The 16671-nt window shown below is 41.3% G+C and overlaps 1 protein-coding gene across 1 annotated transcript in view; it reads left to right on the top strand.

Annotated features, from left to right (window-relative positions):
- The first annotated feature begins 13598 nt into the window (after positions 1 to 13598).
- LOC115148827 (rho GTPase-activating protein 7) overlaps positions 13599 to 16671 on the top strand; it is a 103181-nt gene continuing 100108 nt past the window's right edge. Inside the window, exon 1 of the mRNA XM_029691083.1 lies at positions 13599 to 13835. Coding sequence (XP_029546943.1) covers positions 13721 to 13835 — 115 coding nt within the window. The 5' untranslated portion in view covers positions 13599 to 13720. The remainder of the gene's footprint in view (positions 13836 to 16671) is intronic.

The raw sequence follows: 16671 nt of genomic DNA, 5'->3' as shown, positions 1-16671 counted from the left end.
GTATGTAAACTTCTGACCCACTGGAATTTTGAAACAGTGAATGATAAGTGAAATAATCTGTCTTTAACCTTTCTGGCGCAGCCGTTCCGCTAGCGACCCACCTCGAGAACATCTGGTGAAATTGCAGAGCGCCAGAAATAGTCATAATAAACATTCGTAAAAATTACAAGTGTTATACATCGGTTTAAAGATGAACGTTTTGTTAATCCAGCCGCTTTGTCAGATTTCAAAATGGCTTTACAGCATACCTTGCAATTATTTGAGGACAGCGCCCCGCTTACAAAAACATACAAACATTTTACAACCAAGTAAAGGAATTACAAAAGTCAGAAATAGCGATAAAATTAATCACTTACCTTTGAAGATCTTCATATGGTTGCACTCACAAGAGTCCCAGCTACACAATAAATGTTTGTTTTGTTCGATAAAGTCCCTCTTTATGTCCCAAAAACTCGGTTTTGTTGGCGCGTTTTGTTCAGTAATCCAATGGCTCAAAGGCGGTCAAAACATGTAGACGAATACATCCTAATAGTACCGGTAAAGTTCATCGAAACATGTCAAACGATGTTTATAATTAATCCTCAGGTTGTCAATTGTCTAAATAATCGATAATATTTCAACCGGACAATAGCGTATTCAATAGAAAGGAATAACAGCGAAGGGTGCGCAAAACAGCACTGCTTGATTCTACAGTCCACTGACAGAAAGGTCTTGTTCTTCTTCATTTTTCAGAAAACGAGCCTGAAACAATGTCTAAAGACTGTTGACAGCTAGTGGAAGCTATAGGAACTGCAATCTGGGTCCTAACCCATTAGATACTCTGTAGGCAATCAATTGAAAATACCCACATAAAAAAAAATCCCACTTCCTGGATGGATTTTCCTCAGGTTTTCGCCTGCCATATCAGTTCTGTTATACTCACAGACATTATTTTAACAGTTTTGGACACTTTAGAGTCTTTTCTATCCAATGCTTTATATGCATATCCTAGTGTCTGGGCCTGAGTAACAGGCAGTTTACAGTGGGCGCGCTTCTCATCCAGACGTCGAAATACTGCCCCCAAAGAATGAAATTAAGAAATATAGAAATATTAGGACGAGCATTGTCGGAGTCCAGAGTACATACATATACAGTACCAGTCAAAAGTTTGGACACACCTACTCATTCAAGGGATTTTCTTTATTTTTACTATTTTATACATTGTAGAATAAAAGTGAAGACATCAAAACTATGAAATGACACATAAAATCATGTAGTAACCAAAAAAGTGTGAAACAAATCAAAATATATTTTAGATTTTAGATTGTTCAAAGTAGCCACCCTTTGCGTTGATGACAGCTTTGCACACTCTTGGCCTTCTCTCAACCAGCTTCATGAGGAATGCTTTTCCAACAGTCTTGAAAGAGTTTCCACATATGCTGAGCACTTTTTGGCTGCGTTTCCTTCACTCTGCAGTCCAATTTATCCCAAACCATCTCTATTTGGTTGAGGTCGGGTGATTGTGGAGGCCAGGTCATTTGATGCAGCGATGCAGCACTCCATCACTCTCCTTCTTGGTCAAATAGCCCTTACACAGCCTGGAGGTGTGTTTTGGGCCATTGTCCTGTTGAAAAACAAATTATAGTCCCACTAAACGCAAAACAGATGAGATGGCATATCGCTGCAGAATACTGTGGTAGCCATGTACCTTGAATTCTAAATAAATCACCAACAGTGTCACCAGAAAAGCACCCCCACACCCTCACACCTCCTCCTCCATGCTTCATGGTGGGGACCACACATGCGGACATCATCCGTTCACCTACTCTGCGTCTCACAAAGACACAGCAGTTGGAACCAAAACTCTCACATTTAGACTCATCAGACCAAAGGACAGATTTCCACCGGTCTAATGTCCATTACTCGTGTTTCTTGGCCCAAACAAGTCTGTTCTTCTTATTGGTGTCCTTTAGTAGAGGTTTCTTTGCAGCAATTCGACCATGAAGGCCTGATTCACACAGTCTCCTCTGAACAGTTGATGTTGAGATGTGTCTATTACTTGAACTCTGTGAAGCATTTATTTGGGCTGCAATTTGAGGTGCAGTTAACTCTAATGAATTTATCCTCTGCAGCAGAGGTAACTCTGGGTCTTCCTTTCCTGTGGCGGTACTCATGAGAGCCAGTTTCATCATAGCGCTTGATGGTTTTTGCAACTGCACTTGAAGAAACTTTTAAAGTTCTTGACATTTTCTGTATTGACTGACCTTCATGTCTTAAAGTAATGATGGATTTTTATTTCTCTTTGCTTATTTGAGCTGTTCTTGCCATAATATGGACTTGGTCTTTTACCAAATAGGGCTATCTTCTATATACCACCCCTACCTTGTCACAATACAACTGATTGGCTCAAACGCATTAAGAAGGAAAGAAATTCCACAAATTAACTTTTAACAAGGCACACCTGTTAATTGAAATGCATTTCAGGTGACTATCTCATGAACCTGGATGAGAGAATAACCAAGAGTGTGCAAAGCTGTCATCATGGCAAAGGGTGGCTCAAATATATTTAGATTTTTTGGTTACTACATGATGTGCTATTTCATAGTTTTTGATGTCTTCACTATTATTCTACAATGTGTGTATATATATATATATATATATATATATATATATATATATATATATATATATATACAACAATATGTGGACACCCTTTGAAATTAGTGGATTTGGCTATTTCAGCCACACCCGTTGCTGACAGGTTTATAAATCGAGCACACAGCCATGCAATCTCCATAGACAAACACTGTCAGTAGAATGGCCTTAGTGAAGAGCTCAGTGACATTCAACGTGGCACCGTCATAGGATGACACCTTTCCAACAAGTCAGTTCGTAAAAGTTCTGCCATGCTAGAGCTGCTCCCGTCAACTGTAAGTGCTGTAAGTGCTGTTGTTGTGAAGTGGAAACATCTAGGAGTACTGTACCAATGGCTCAGCGGCGAGGTGGTAGACCACACAGGCTCACAGAAGGGGACCGCAGAGTGCTGAAATGTGTAGCACGTAAAAATTGTCTGTCCTTGGTTGCAACACTCACTACCGAGTAAGCATTTCACAGTAAGGTCTACTCTTGTTGTATTTAGCGCATGTGACGAATAAAGTTTGATTTCATTTGAGTTCCACACTGCCTCTTGAAGCAACGTCAGCACAATAACTATTTGTCGGGACCTTCATAAAATTGGCTTTTTAGCCATCCTGGAAGGGAGAGTAACAATGGTCGAGAGTTTTTGAATCGCGAGTACTGCAGGCGATGTGTTGATAGAACTTCGGTGGCATTTACCTCAGATTTGCTTTGTCAAATTACCCAGTTATAATAAATGCAGCCTGGGGATATGCGTTTTCCAGTTTGCACAAGGTCCAGTGTAGTGCCTTGAGAGCCGTCGTGGTATCGGCTTGAGGGGGAAAATACATGGCTGTAAAGATAGCCAAAGAAAGTTCTCTAGGGAGGTAATGCGGTCAGCATTTCATTTTGAGGTATTCTAGGTCGGGTGAACAAAAGGACTTGAGTTCCTGTACGTTACCACAATCACACCATGAATTGTTAAACATGAAATATACACTTCCGCCTTTCTTCTTCCCAGAGAGTTCTTTATTTCTATCCGCACGATGTATTGAGAACCCAGCTGGCTGTATGGACGGGACAGTATATCCGGAGAGAGCCATACAATCCCTGATGTCTCTATGAAACGAGAGCTCGTCTACTTTAATGTCCAGGGACTGAACATTATCGAGTAATATACTCGGGAGCGGTGGATGGTGTGCACGCCTCCTGAGTCCGACTAAAAGTCCACTCCGAATACCTCTTCTCTGCCGGCAGCGTCTTGGATCCAATTCATTAAAATCATATTGCTGATCGAAATGCTGGTGATTTACTGCTTCTCTGATATTCAAAAGTTCTTCCCGGCTGTATGTAATAATGCAAAGAACGTTCTAGGCTTATAATGTAAGAAATATCATTAAAGAAAACAAAATACTTCAAAGTTGCCTAGGATCCTGAAGCAAGGTGGCCATGTCTATCGGCGCCATCTTCAGTTCATCTGTCTGAAATTAACTGACTTATTTGCTAAAAGGTCTGGTTCTGCTGGTCTGAGTGCTGTGTCTTTGAGAAATGACAGATCAGCTGCTGCTTCAGCAGCAGAGGACAGTGGTGCAGTCGAGATAGGAAGAAAGCAGAGAAAGACACACACACACTGACACAGATCATGTTGCCTACTGCTGACAGTTAGGCCTAATACGTGGGCTGTATATTGTATTTAATAGTAGGTTAATTAGAGAAGGGTGGTTTCGGGGGAACATTTAGACACTAGGCTATTTGCAATAGGCTATAGCCAAACAAGTCATTAGATTGGCTTTTATAACACATAGGTAAGACAATAGCCATCTACGAGACATTTATACAGTTATTTTATTACACACAAGCCATCATATTGAATGAATGGATAAATGCTAAATAATCCTAATTAATCTGTTAAAGGTGGAGTTTGGGGCTGTCACTGTATAAACCACTAGGCTTCCTGGGGTGGCAGGTAGCGTTGGGCCAGTAACCAAAAGGTTGCTGGATCGAATCCCCGAGCTGACGAGGTAAAAATCTGTTGTTCGTCCCCTGAACAAGGGTAGCCCGTCATTGTAAATAATAATTTGTTTTTAACTGACATGCCTAGTTAAATAAATGTACAAAAATTGAATTGTTTTAACAATGTTTAAGCTATTCAATTTGCTTTTAAATCTGTGTCTCTTCACCTTGAAATGGAAATCAGATTCCCCCTGCCAGTTGCAATGTGGCAATCAGAAGTTAATAGTTGAATCCCACTGGAGAAAATCACTTACTGGTTGAAAAAAATCACTTACAGAATTTGGCAACCTTTTATTGACTACATGGAGAATCACCCCTCACATCATATTGATTGCATCTCTATATAATCCTCACGTAATGTTTCACACTTAATGTATAATATGTAGCCTACGGCAGGTGACCATATCAGCCAATGTCTCATTTTCTTTTTTTATTATGACATCACTGCTTGGTGGAAGGAGAAAATGAAACAAGTGCTTTCTGGTCACTAACCTGAACATGTACACCTGCCTTTGGGCATCAATGCTGATGACTGGTCATTGGTCAACAGACAAGACAAGACTTTCTGGTTCTGAAGCACAGATTAGATGTTGTTGTTGAGACAAGAATTTGGTGCAATGCGGTAGGCTTATGTTAGCGACCAGATCGAATAGTCCAGGGTATAACTATAAAATACAAATAAAATGTAAATATGCCTAAAAAATAAATAATAGAAAATAATACCTTCCTAATATATGTAGTTGCACCCTTTTGCACTCAGGATAGCCTCAATTTGTCGGGGCATGGACATTTACGTTTACGTCATTTAGCAGACGCTCTTATCCAGAGCGACTTACAAGTTGGTGCATTCACTTTAAGATATCCAGTGGAACAACCACTTTACAATAGTACATCTATATCGTTTTTTTGGGTGGGGCGGGGGGGGGTTAGAAGGATTACTATATCCTATCCCAGGTATTCCTTAAAGAGGTGGGGTTTCAGGTGTCTACGGAAGGTGGTGGTCGACTCCGCTGTCCTGGCGTCGTGAGGGAGCTTGTTCCACCATTGGGGTGCCAGGGCAGCGAACAGTTTTGACTGGGCTGAGCGGGAACTGTGCTTCTGCAGAGGTAGGGTGGCCAGCAAGCCAGAGGTGGATGAACACAGTGCCTTTGTTTGGGTGTAGGGCCTGATCAGAGCCCTACACCACACTTTACAAGTGTCACGCCCTGACCATAGAGATCCTTAATATTCTCTATGTTTGGTTAGGTCAGGGTGTGACTCGGGTGGGAAAATCTATGATTTCTGTTTCTTTGTTTTTGGGCCGAGTGTGGTTCCCAATCAGAGGCAGTTGTCTATCGTTGTCTCTGATTGGGAATCATACTTAGGCAGCCTGTTTTCTTCCTGTGTTTGTGGGAGGTTATTTTCTGTTTAGCATCTGAGCCTGACGGAACTGTTCGCTTTTGTTTTTGCTTTTGGTTATTCTTGTTTTGAGTGTTTCTTGTAATAAATTATCATGAACACTCACCACCCTGCGCTTTGGTCCACTTCTACTTCTAACAACGAGAGCCGTTACAACAAGGTGCCGAAAGCATCCCATAGGGATGCTGGCACATGTTGAATCCAATGCTTCCCACAGTTGTGTCAAGTTGGCTGGATGTCCTTTGGGTGGTGGACCATTGTTGATACACACAGGAAACTGTTGAACATGAAAAACCCAGCAGTGTTGAGGTTATTCACACAAACCCGGTGTGCGTGGCACCTACTACCCTGTTCAAAGGCACCTAAATTTTTTGTCTTGCCCATTGTCATGACGTTGGCCTCTTTGGGTTTTCTATGCACCATCCCCCCCCTCCTGTCTCCAACCCCAGGCTAAGTGAGTGCGGTCATAAATTCCGAAGGAGAATGTCCTGCCTCATGGCCACAGTTTTGAGACAGAGTGAGTTTTCATAGAGAACAAAGGATTCTTCCACCTCACAGAATTGGAGAACCAAACGACATTTATGTTCTGGAGAAGGTATTAAAGATCAGTGAAGAATCCAGCTATGAACTGGTCCTTTTGGTACAATGTTGTGAAACTCATGAGAGACGATACGGCCATATTACCATAATAATGTTTATATGATAGCCTCAGCTATGAGACTTACATCTAAATGGTTGTATAAAATTAATGAATGAGGATTGAACTGTTTGTGATATTGTGTAATATGATTTTGGACTGTTTAATGAGGGAAACGCCAATTCCCTTTGGAGTCTTGACTAAGTCATCAGCACGCCCCCAGGGACACGGACAGGACCTGGCGTCATGTGACAGACTTTTCTACGTTCAGTATATAAACCCCCCACCCAGGGTTTCTTTCTTGAGACCAGGCCTCCACTCCATTACGAGTTGGCTAATAGGTTTGACCATGCATCCCTCTACTGAACTTTAACCATAACACGTGGTTAAACTATCGATACAGAATAATAACAAGTCTTTGATATTAATTACTAGTCTGCAGCTAGGAATTCGGTATCATTGAACGCGACAACCGACGAAACATCCATTCTATAACGACATTAATGAATGTCACTTTGAAATATCCATTCTAACCGAGAGAGAGAGAGAGAGAATGCGAGGACGAAACTCTCCAACAGAACCAAACTCTCCAACAAAGATCACGACGACACACTGAGCGTGAATATATATATTGATTGCAATTGTTTCCGAATGAGTGAGTGTTCATGTGCAAAGGATTAGTATATCAATTGTTAGTATTATCAACTTTTGTTTAACAAGCCGCCATGCCGGTTTAGCCCACTAGGGCACATTCCTCTACCATTTCTTTGTAACGATACTTACTGTTTGTATGCTTTCTGTGAATTACTTAGTTTGGTAAATAAATAATTTTAAGACAATTGATGTATGGATGACTTAGTGAAGACTGGGTTCGTGCAGATAACCAACAATTTACGACGTTTGGAATGAGACTGACGAGGTAAACGAATACATCATTAAATCAGAAGACTCAGAGATCAGATATTATGATATCGGAAAGTTATATTAGGAAAATTCTAACTTTGTAATCTGAATATTTTCCTTGGTGCCCCGACCTTCTAGTTAATTACAGTTACACGATTAATCAGTTTAATCGCGTAGTTACAGAGAGTTATTTGATAAACATGTCTTCAGGTTTAATGATGCCCAAAGACACGACACCATTCACCCTCTGAATGGCACACATAAGTAATCCGTGTGTCAATTGTCTCAAGACTTAAAAATTCTTCTTTAACCTGTCTCCTCAGCTTCATCTACACTGATTTAAATGGATTTAGCAAATTTTTACAATTTACATAAGTATTTGCGCCCCTGAGTCAATACATGTTAGAATCACCTTTGGCAGTGATTACAGCTATGAACCTTTCTGGTTACGTCTCAAAGAGCTTTGCACACCTGGATTGTACAATATTTGAACATTAATCTGTTTTAAATCAGTCAAGCTCTGTCAATTTGATTGTTGAATATTGCTAGACACCCATTTTCTAGTCTTGCCATAGTTTTTCAAGACGATTTTAGTCAAAACTGAAACTAGGCCACTCAGTAACTTTCAATGTCATCTTGGTATGCGACTCCAGTGTATATTTGGCCTTGTTTTTTAGGTTATTATTCTGCTGAAAGGTGAATTTGTCTCCCAGTGTCTTTTGGAAAGCAGACTGAACCAGGTTTTCCTCTCGGATTTTGCCTGTGCTTAGCTCTATTCTGTTTATCTTTATCAACAACAACAAAAAATCCCTAGTCCTTGCCAATGACAAGCATACCCTTAACATGATGCAGCCACCACCATGCTTGAAAATATGAAGAGTGGTAATCAGTGATGTGTTGTGTTGGATTTGCCCCAAACATAACGCTTTGTATACAGGAAATAAAGTTCATTTCTTTGTACAATTGTTGCAGGTTTACTTTCGTGCCTTATTGCAAAAAGGATGCATGTTTTTATTCGGTACAGGCTTCCTTCTTTTCACTCTGTCATTTAGGTTAGTAAAGTGGAGTAACTAAAATGATGCTCATCCATCTTCAGTTGTCATCTATCACAGTCAATAAACTCTTGGTGAAATCCCTGAGCGATTTCCTTCCTCTCCGGCTACTGAGTTAGGAAGGACTTTGTCTTTGTATTGATTTGGTGTATTGATACACCATCCAAAGTGTAATTAATAACTTCACCATGCTCAAAGCGATATTCAATGTCTACTTTTTTATTTTTACCCATCTTCTAATAGGTGCACTTCTTTGCGAGGCAGTGGATAACCTCCATTGTCTTTGTTGAGTATGTTTTTGAAATTCACTGCTCGACTGAGGGACCTTACAGATAATTATATGTGTGGGGTACAGAGATGAGATAGTCATAAAAAAACATGTTAAACACTATTATTGCACACAGAGTGAGTCCATGCAACATATTATATAACTCGTTACGCAAATATGTCCTCCTTTAGTTATTTAGGCTTGCCACAAAAAACGGTTTGAATACTTCCTGACTCAAGGCATTTCAGCTTTTCATTTTAAATTAATTAGTAAAATTGTCTAAAAGCATAATTCCACTTTGACATTATGGGGTATTGTGGGTCGGCCAGTGACACAAAATATACATTTACTCCATTTTAAATTCCCGCTGTAACACAACAAAATGTGGAAAAAGTAAATGGTTGTGAAAACTTTCTGAAGGCACTGTATATACTGTATTTAGCTGATATCCTATTTACAGTGCATTTGGAAAGTATTCAGACTCCTTGACTTTTTCCACATTTTGTTACGTTACAGCCTTATTCTGAAATAGTTTAATAGTTTTTTTCCCTGATCAACCTACACACAATACCCCATAATGACAAAACAAAAACGGGATTTTCGAAAGATCTGCAAATGTAAAAAAAAAAATATCACATTTCAGTATTTTGTTGAAGCACCTTTGGCAGCAATTACAACCTTGAGACTTCTTGGGTATGACGCTACAAGCTTGGCACACCTGTATTTGGGGAGTTTCTCCCATTCTTCTCTGCAGATCCTCTCAAACTCAGTCAAGTTGGATGGGGAGCGTCGCTGCACAGCTATTTTCAGGTCTCTCCAGAGGTGTTCAATTGGGTTCAAGTCTGTGCTCTGGCTGCGCCACTCAAAGACATTCAGAGACTTGTCCCAAACCACTCCTGCGTTGTCTTGTCTGCGTGCTAAGGATCGTTGTTCTGTTGAAAGGTGAACTTTTGCCCCAGTCTGAGGTCCTGAGCGCTCTGGAGCAGGTTTTAGCGTCATACACAAGAAGATTTGAGGCTCTAAACGCTACCAAAGGTGCTTCTACAAAGTACTGAGTAAATAGTCTGAATACCTATGTAAATGTCATATTTCCAGTTTTTTTTATACATTTGCAAAGATTTCTAAAAAACGTTTTTTGCTTTGTCATTATGGAGTATTGTGTGTAGATTGATGAGGAAAGAAACAATTTAATAAATTTTAGAGTAAGGCTGTAATGTAACAAAATGTGGAAATGTCAACGGGTCTGAATACTTTCCAAATGCACTGTATGTGTTTGTTTATTCACAACCTTGAAGTTGCTTGGCCCAGGCATCTACTGGTCCCAGTGATGCTTCAGTAGGCATAGCACAGACAGCTCAGAGTCAAGCGCAGTGGAGGTAGGAATACATATAGTATATTCATAGTCTATTCTGCATATTGCTAATGTGTATATATTCATATTACCCTTCCTACTTCTTTTAAAATTGTTTTTTATATACACTGTATGTGTATTGCACTGTTGAGGAGAGGCCGTGAGTAAGCACTTCACTGTAACGTTTACATCCTGTATTCTGGCCATGTGACTAACAAACTTCATTTTGATTTTATGAGAATTTGTATTATATTTTATGAATTTGCAAAATGTAAAATACGTTACAAATTTGCTAAATGTATGATATGTTACAAATTCTAGCTAGGTGGCTAATGTTAGCTAGGCTAGGGGTTAGGGTTAAATTTAGGAGTTAGGTTAGGGTTAGCTAAAAGGGTTAAGGTTATAGGAAGGGGGTTAGCTAACATGCTAAGTAGTTGCAAAGTAGCTAAAAAGTTGTAAGTAGTTGAAAAGTTGCTTAAGTAACCATCTGTCTTATGTAACCATACCAAACGTAACGTATCATACTCATTTGAGGGTCCCAGATGTACGTTTACTATGTTACGTCTAGTCTATGAGACCAGGCTGGGTACCCTGGTCTTCTGTTACCAGTGCCATGAGAAAGGATGCAAGGCTTAGCAGAGACACCTCATGGATGAGTGCAGTGGAGGTAGGAAGAAAACAGAGAGAGAGACACACACCTATACTGCCAGTTCCTTAATATGTAATAGTAATTAACACTAGGGTAGGGGGAACACAATAATCCTAATTATGTCTACATATAGACACACTTAAAAACTGCAAATTAGTTCATAACATGTTCCATATAATTGTCTCATAAGTGTATTTATTAACTTACCACTAGGATGATGCTAGACCTAGCACAGACAGTGAACCAGATAATGATGACGCTCAGGCCCATCATCAAGTTGAGGAAAGAAGAGGGGCAAGTAAGAGAGGCAAATGCCCAAGAAAGGTCAACAGAGGAGAACAAGGAGAATCACAGACAGACAGAGTGACAACAGAGGAGAACAAGGAGAATCCCAGTCAGTGACAACAGAGGAGAACAAGGAGAATCCCAGTCAGTGACAACAGAGGAGAACAAGGAGAATCACAGACAGACAGCCAGACAACAGAGGAAATCAAGGAGAATCACAGACAGACAGAGTGACAACAGAGGAAATCAAGGAATCACAGACAGGCAGACAGGCAGACAGACAGACAGAGTGACAACAGATGTGTGTAATGCTTATTTTATGTGTCAGTAGCACTACCGTCTGTGTGTGTGTAAGTAACAAGTAGCCTGTAAATTACTGCTTGCTGAAGTAATGTACAGGCTAGCCCAGTGCTCCATAAGGCCATTATAAATGTCACCCTGGACCCAGAACATTTAGTAATACAATCATTGTTGAAACCTCAGCTCCAACTTTTGACATTTCAACATGTGGCGAGAGTTTCAACAACTTACTGTACAGCTGTGTGTCATGAGCAATTTCACAATCAGGTTACCATACTATTCCTTAATTGAGTCGCTTTTTTTTCTGTGATTCCAGGTTAGATTGGCTAACCATCATTGCTGTACCAATCTCAGAATCAGTACCTTGCTGTTTTCTGTATTTCCTTAGCCGTGCCAAAAGATGCATGTCCCCCCCTCAGAGGAAGAAGGGTTGTAAAGCTATTACAAACATTTCCCGTCTCCACCACCTCAACAACTGCTTGAAAAATTCTTGGAAGGGATTAAAAGTGGGAACTAATTGTAAAATTAAATACATTTTCTGTTTGTTTGTGAGTGTGTGTGTGCGCTTGTGTGTGTCTGCGCTTGTGTATGTGCGTGCATGCTAGTGCGTGCGTTCTAACACTGCAGAGCCCAGCATGAGTGTCTCTGAATGTTTGCACTGCGGCCTTGGTGGTGGTGTGTTTAACTGTGTGCTTTTGTATTTAACTGGTGTTATCACCTCAGTATCTGCCAGCAGGGCACATGTGCCAGCAGAGTGATATGATCTCTGTTCAACCATCGCTCTGGGGTTGGGACGGTAAGAGAATCCTGGCCCACCTGTGTACCTGGCCCACCTGTGTACAATCTCTCTCTCTCTCTCTCTCTCTCTCTCTCTCTCTCTCTCTCTCTCTCTCTCCAAGCTCTCCCTCTCTCCATTCTCGCTCCCTCTCTCCATTCTCTGTCTATCCTCCATGCAGCAGGGGACCCTTGGCTCAGCTTGTTTGTATGAGGCAGGGAGGGAGGGGGGATAGATGTTTGCTCTCTCAACAGGAAGTGAGGGTGGCTTAAGAGCAGACAGAAAAATGCATAGATGCCTGTCGCAAATGTGCTCTGAGGGTATGTTTAGAGATTTGACAATTAGGCTATTCCTCCCACTCATTGCTAACATATTAATGGTGAGAAACTGAAATGATCAAGACAGTTGTGTCCACCCGACATCTCAAAGAGAAGGGAACATAATTATAGGGATTACTGATGATGATATGTTCAAATCTGTATTACAAAAGCAATGGTCCAACATACTAATACCAATCAAACCCAAAATCTTTTTCAAAGACAAATCAGTACAGTAACACATTAATCAATATGTAAAAGTCATGAGGAAATTAGCCACTTCCTTTATTCATAGAATATCACAAGTCCAGATCTAGCTCATATGGCTGAAAAACACCGGTGGTCAGAGATGACAATGCTACAATCCACTGATTGTCACACATCAAAGCTTCATTTAGCGATCAAGTGATATGTTGTCTTCATGTTGTTTGTGTTGCCAGGGTAAGATACAGTATATCTGCTACTGTACATGGTCCATTCTAAAAGTGATAGCTGATATGGATTCAAAAGAAAATCTGTGGTCAAAGATGACAATGTTACAAACCCCTGAGCATCATGCACTGAGTTTGACAAGGTTTCATGCAGCAATCCTGTTTGTTGTCTTTATGTTATTTGTGTTGCCATGGTATTATATATCTGCTATATGGCCAGTTATTCAAAAGCATCAACAACTTCCTCTTTTAACTCCTCTAATGAAAACAAGAAGGGAGTGAGGGGAGAATACTCTGTCTTTTTCCCTTTCCTATGGTTTAATTTACCATCCCTAACTTAATATTTATCTTTGTGTCTAAGAGAGGAATGAGTATGTTCATTAATTGTGGCAGTTCCGACACTAAACTGCCTTTAACATCAAGGAAGAGCAGTGTGTGTGTGTGTGTGTGGGGGGGGGGGTCTTAACCCATGTTGGATGCTATTTCCATTTCAGGACGGCCTGACCCTTGCTGAGGGGGGAAAGTTTTTTACTCCCTCTCTCTCTCACTGGAGGAGGAGGAGGAGGGTGTTCACAAATTACATGCAGACTTTCTGCATCAAGTGTCAGCCCTGCAAGAGAAACTTCTCTCTTCCCTCAGAGCGTTCTCTCAGCCTGGTGAACTTCTTCACCCTGATGGACCCAGAGAGGAGTGAGTGACTAGCAGAGGTGCAGAAGTTTTTCAGGGGGGAACAAGACACATGGAATATGGCTCACACTGTGAAAACCCCACTGCGGAGGTCCTTCAGTGAGCATGTGAAAGTCTCCACCAACAAGGCTTGGGATGTATTCTGGAAGAGTGCGAGGGAGAAAAGGCTTTGGGGTAAGTGTTGGACTTGACTGTACTTTCACACATTGACCAATTGTTTTGAGTGTGTGGCCACACACTGCTCTAATGGCTTGTTGACTCAAACTTTGGGCGGGATTCAGCCCTTTAAGTAGTAATGGATCTTCTGGCTTCACTGTTGTATTTATGCATCAATCAATAATTACATTGACTTGACAGTTGTCTGTCTAACCCATAAATCCCTTATCAAATAATGTTCGCTTTCACCAAAACGAACAATCTCCACACTCCACTCACCTCACAGCTGTATCATGTTAAACCTCTCAGTGTTTCACGCTCTAATCCCAGTCCTACATACCATTGAGGTATTTTCCCATCATTGTGTGTCAATCAAAACATGATGTGGAATAATACTAATGAAAAAATCCTCCTGTGTGTAGCTAGTGCCCTGCAGAGGGGTCAGTGGCCCATGGCCTCTGGTGGCCTGTCAGTGGGGGGGGGACTGTCACCGGAGTAGGAGCTTCATGGTTCTCATACAGAGACCTGCTGAGATGACCTGGATTCCTCTGTGGGCTTTATGAATTTCAGTGCTTGTGCATTACGAGTGTGTGCCATGTGTCCATTCGTTATGCTTTCACTCACACATGCACATACAGAAGTATGCACACACATAACGCTTCAGCATAGACTTAGGAGCTATTCGTTGCTTTTCAACACATGCAAATGTGCACACACAGGCAAAGCTGTCAAATTCACCTCAGTTTCAGCTGTGTGGTGTCATCTCTGAGGTGTCATTGAACTCAAATCCTATGCATCTGATGCCAACAAATGTCTCTTCAGGCTGAGAGATAATATCAGAAAACCAGCTGTGTGTTCATATTGCGGTCCTCTCAACATGTGTGTTGGATTAATGACACCACATAGTGACGTTGGTTAGTTGAGCTCACCCATTGGCTGGGGGTAATTACACAATGCTAGCTAGCTGTGGTGGTTTGCATATCATTAGGGAACTTGGAATGGCACAGGCACTAGGAAGAGGCTTCCTGCCAGCTCTAACGGGAAAAAGGCCCCCCAAGGGACCTTATGAGCAAAGCAGCTACGCCAGCTCTTTCTCTCCCTCCATGTTTCTCTATTTCACTCTCTCTTTCACTCTTTCTCACTAATTCCTGCATGCATATGATGTTTTATTTATTGCACTCGTCTCTCTCGCTCACTCTCTCTCTCTCGGCCCTACTGCAGTGTACATCTCACAAGGAGGAGCCGCTGTCCGTCATACATCACAAACCTGTCCTAACATTTACACCCACACTAAAGAGTCATAACTCTGGCCAAATATGGTGTTCCGTTCAAACGCCGCAACACACATCAAAACAGCACCTGTGCCAGATGTAGTCTATAAACAGCACCTCTGCCAGATGTAGTCTATATTCAGAACCTCTGCCAGATGTAGTCTATAAACAGAACTTCTGCCAGATGTAGTCTATAAACAGAACCTCTGCCAGATATAGTCTATAAACAGAACCTCTGCCAGATGTAGTCTATAAACAGAACCTCTGCCAGATGTAGTCTATAAACAGAACCTCTGCCAGATGTAGTCTATAAACAGAACTTCTGCCAGATGTAGTCTATAAACAGCACCTCTGCCAGATGTAGTCTATAAACAGAACCTCTGCCAGATGTAGTCTATAAACAGAACTTCTGCCAGATGTAGTCTATAAACAGAACCTCTGCCAGATGTAGTCTATAAACAGAACCTCTGCCAGATGTAGTCTATAAACAGAACCTCTGCCAGATGTAGTCTATAAACAGAACCTCTGCCAGATGTAGTCTATAAACAGCACCTCTGCCAGATGTAGTCTATAAACAGCACCTCTGCCAGATGTAGTCTATAAACAGAACCTCTGCCAGATGTAGTCTATAAACAGAACCTCTGCCAGATGTAGTCTATAAACAGAACTTCTGCCAGATGTAGTCTATAAACAGAACCTCTGCCAGATGTAGTCTATAAACAGAACCTCTGCCAGACGTAGTCTATAAACAGAACCTCTGCCAGACGTAGTCTATAAACAGAACCTCTGCCAGATGTAGTCTATAAACAGAACCTCTGCCAGATGTAGTCTATAAACAGAACCTCTGCCAGATGTAGTCTATAAACAGCACCTCTGCCAGATGTAGTCTATAAACAGCACCTCTGCCAGATGTAGTCTATAAACAGCACCTCTGCCAGTCAAATGTGATACTGCAAGCGAGGCGTGCGTCATTCCACTGAGTCGCCACAGAGCTTCTCACAAGCCAGAGCCAAAGAAAATAGCCTGGAACAGCGGAAGAGAGAGGAGCAGTCCTCACAGGGCTCTGAAGTAAACATCTGGCTGTGGGAAGGCAGGGGTGGATGGTGGATGGGGATGTTTGAGGCCATGTGCTTTATCTGCTTTCTGTCAGAGAGGCAGAGGGACGTGGAAGGGGTGCGGTTTGTGTGATGGCCAGCTGGAAAAACACAGAGCTGGAAGTTTCAGAGAACATCACAGTAAATCTACAGTTGAAGTGGGAAGTTTACATACACCTTAGCTAAATACATTTCAACTCAGTATTTCACAATGCCCTGTCTTAGGTCAGTTAGGATCACCACTTTATTTTAAGAATGTGAAATGTCAGATTAATAGTAGAGAGAATTATTTCAGCTTTTATTTCTTTCATCACATTCCCAGTGGGTCAGACGTTTACACACACTCAATTAGTATTTGGTAGCATTGCCTTTAAATTGTTTAACTTGGGTCAAATGTTTCGGGTAGCCTTCCACAAGCTTCCCACAATAAGTTGGGTGAATTTTGGCCCATTCCTCCTGACAAAGCTAGTGTAAGTGAGTCAGGTTTGT

The sequence above is a fragment of the Salmo trutta genome, chromosome 15 (assembly GCF_901001165.1).
Source record: "Salmo trutta chromosome 15, fSalTru1.1, whole genome shotgun sequence".
In the NCBI taxonomy this organism is placed as follows: domain Eukaryota; kingdom Metazoa; phylum Chordata; class Actinopteri; order Salmoniformes; family Salmonidae; genus Salmo; species Salmo trutta.
Note: the sequence above shows the minus strand (reverse complement) of the source record. Positions and strands in the feature narration are given on the sequence as shown.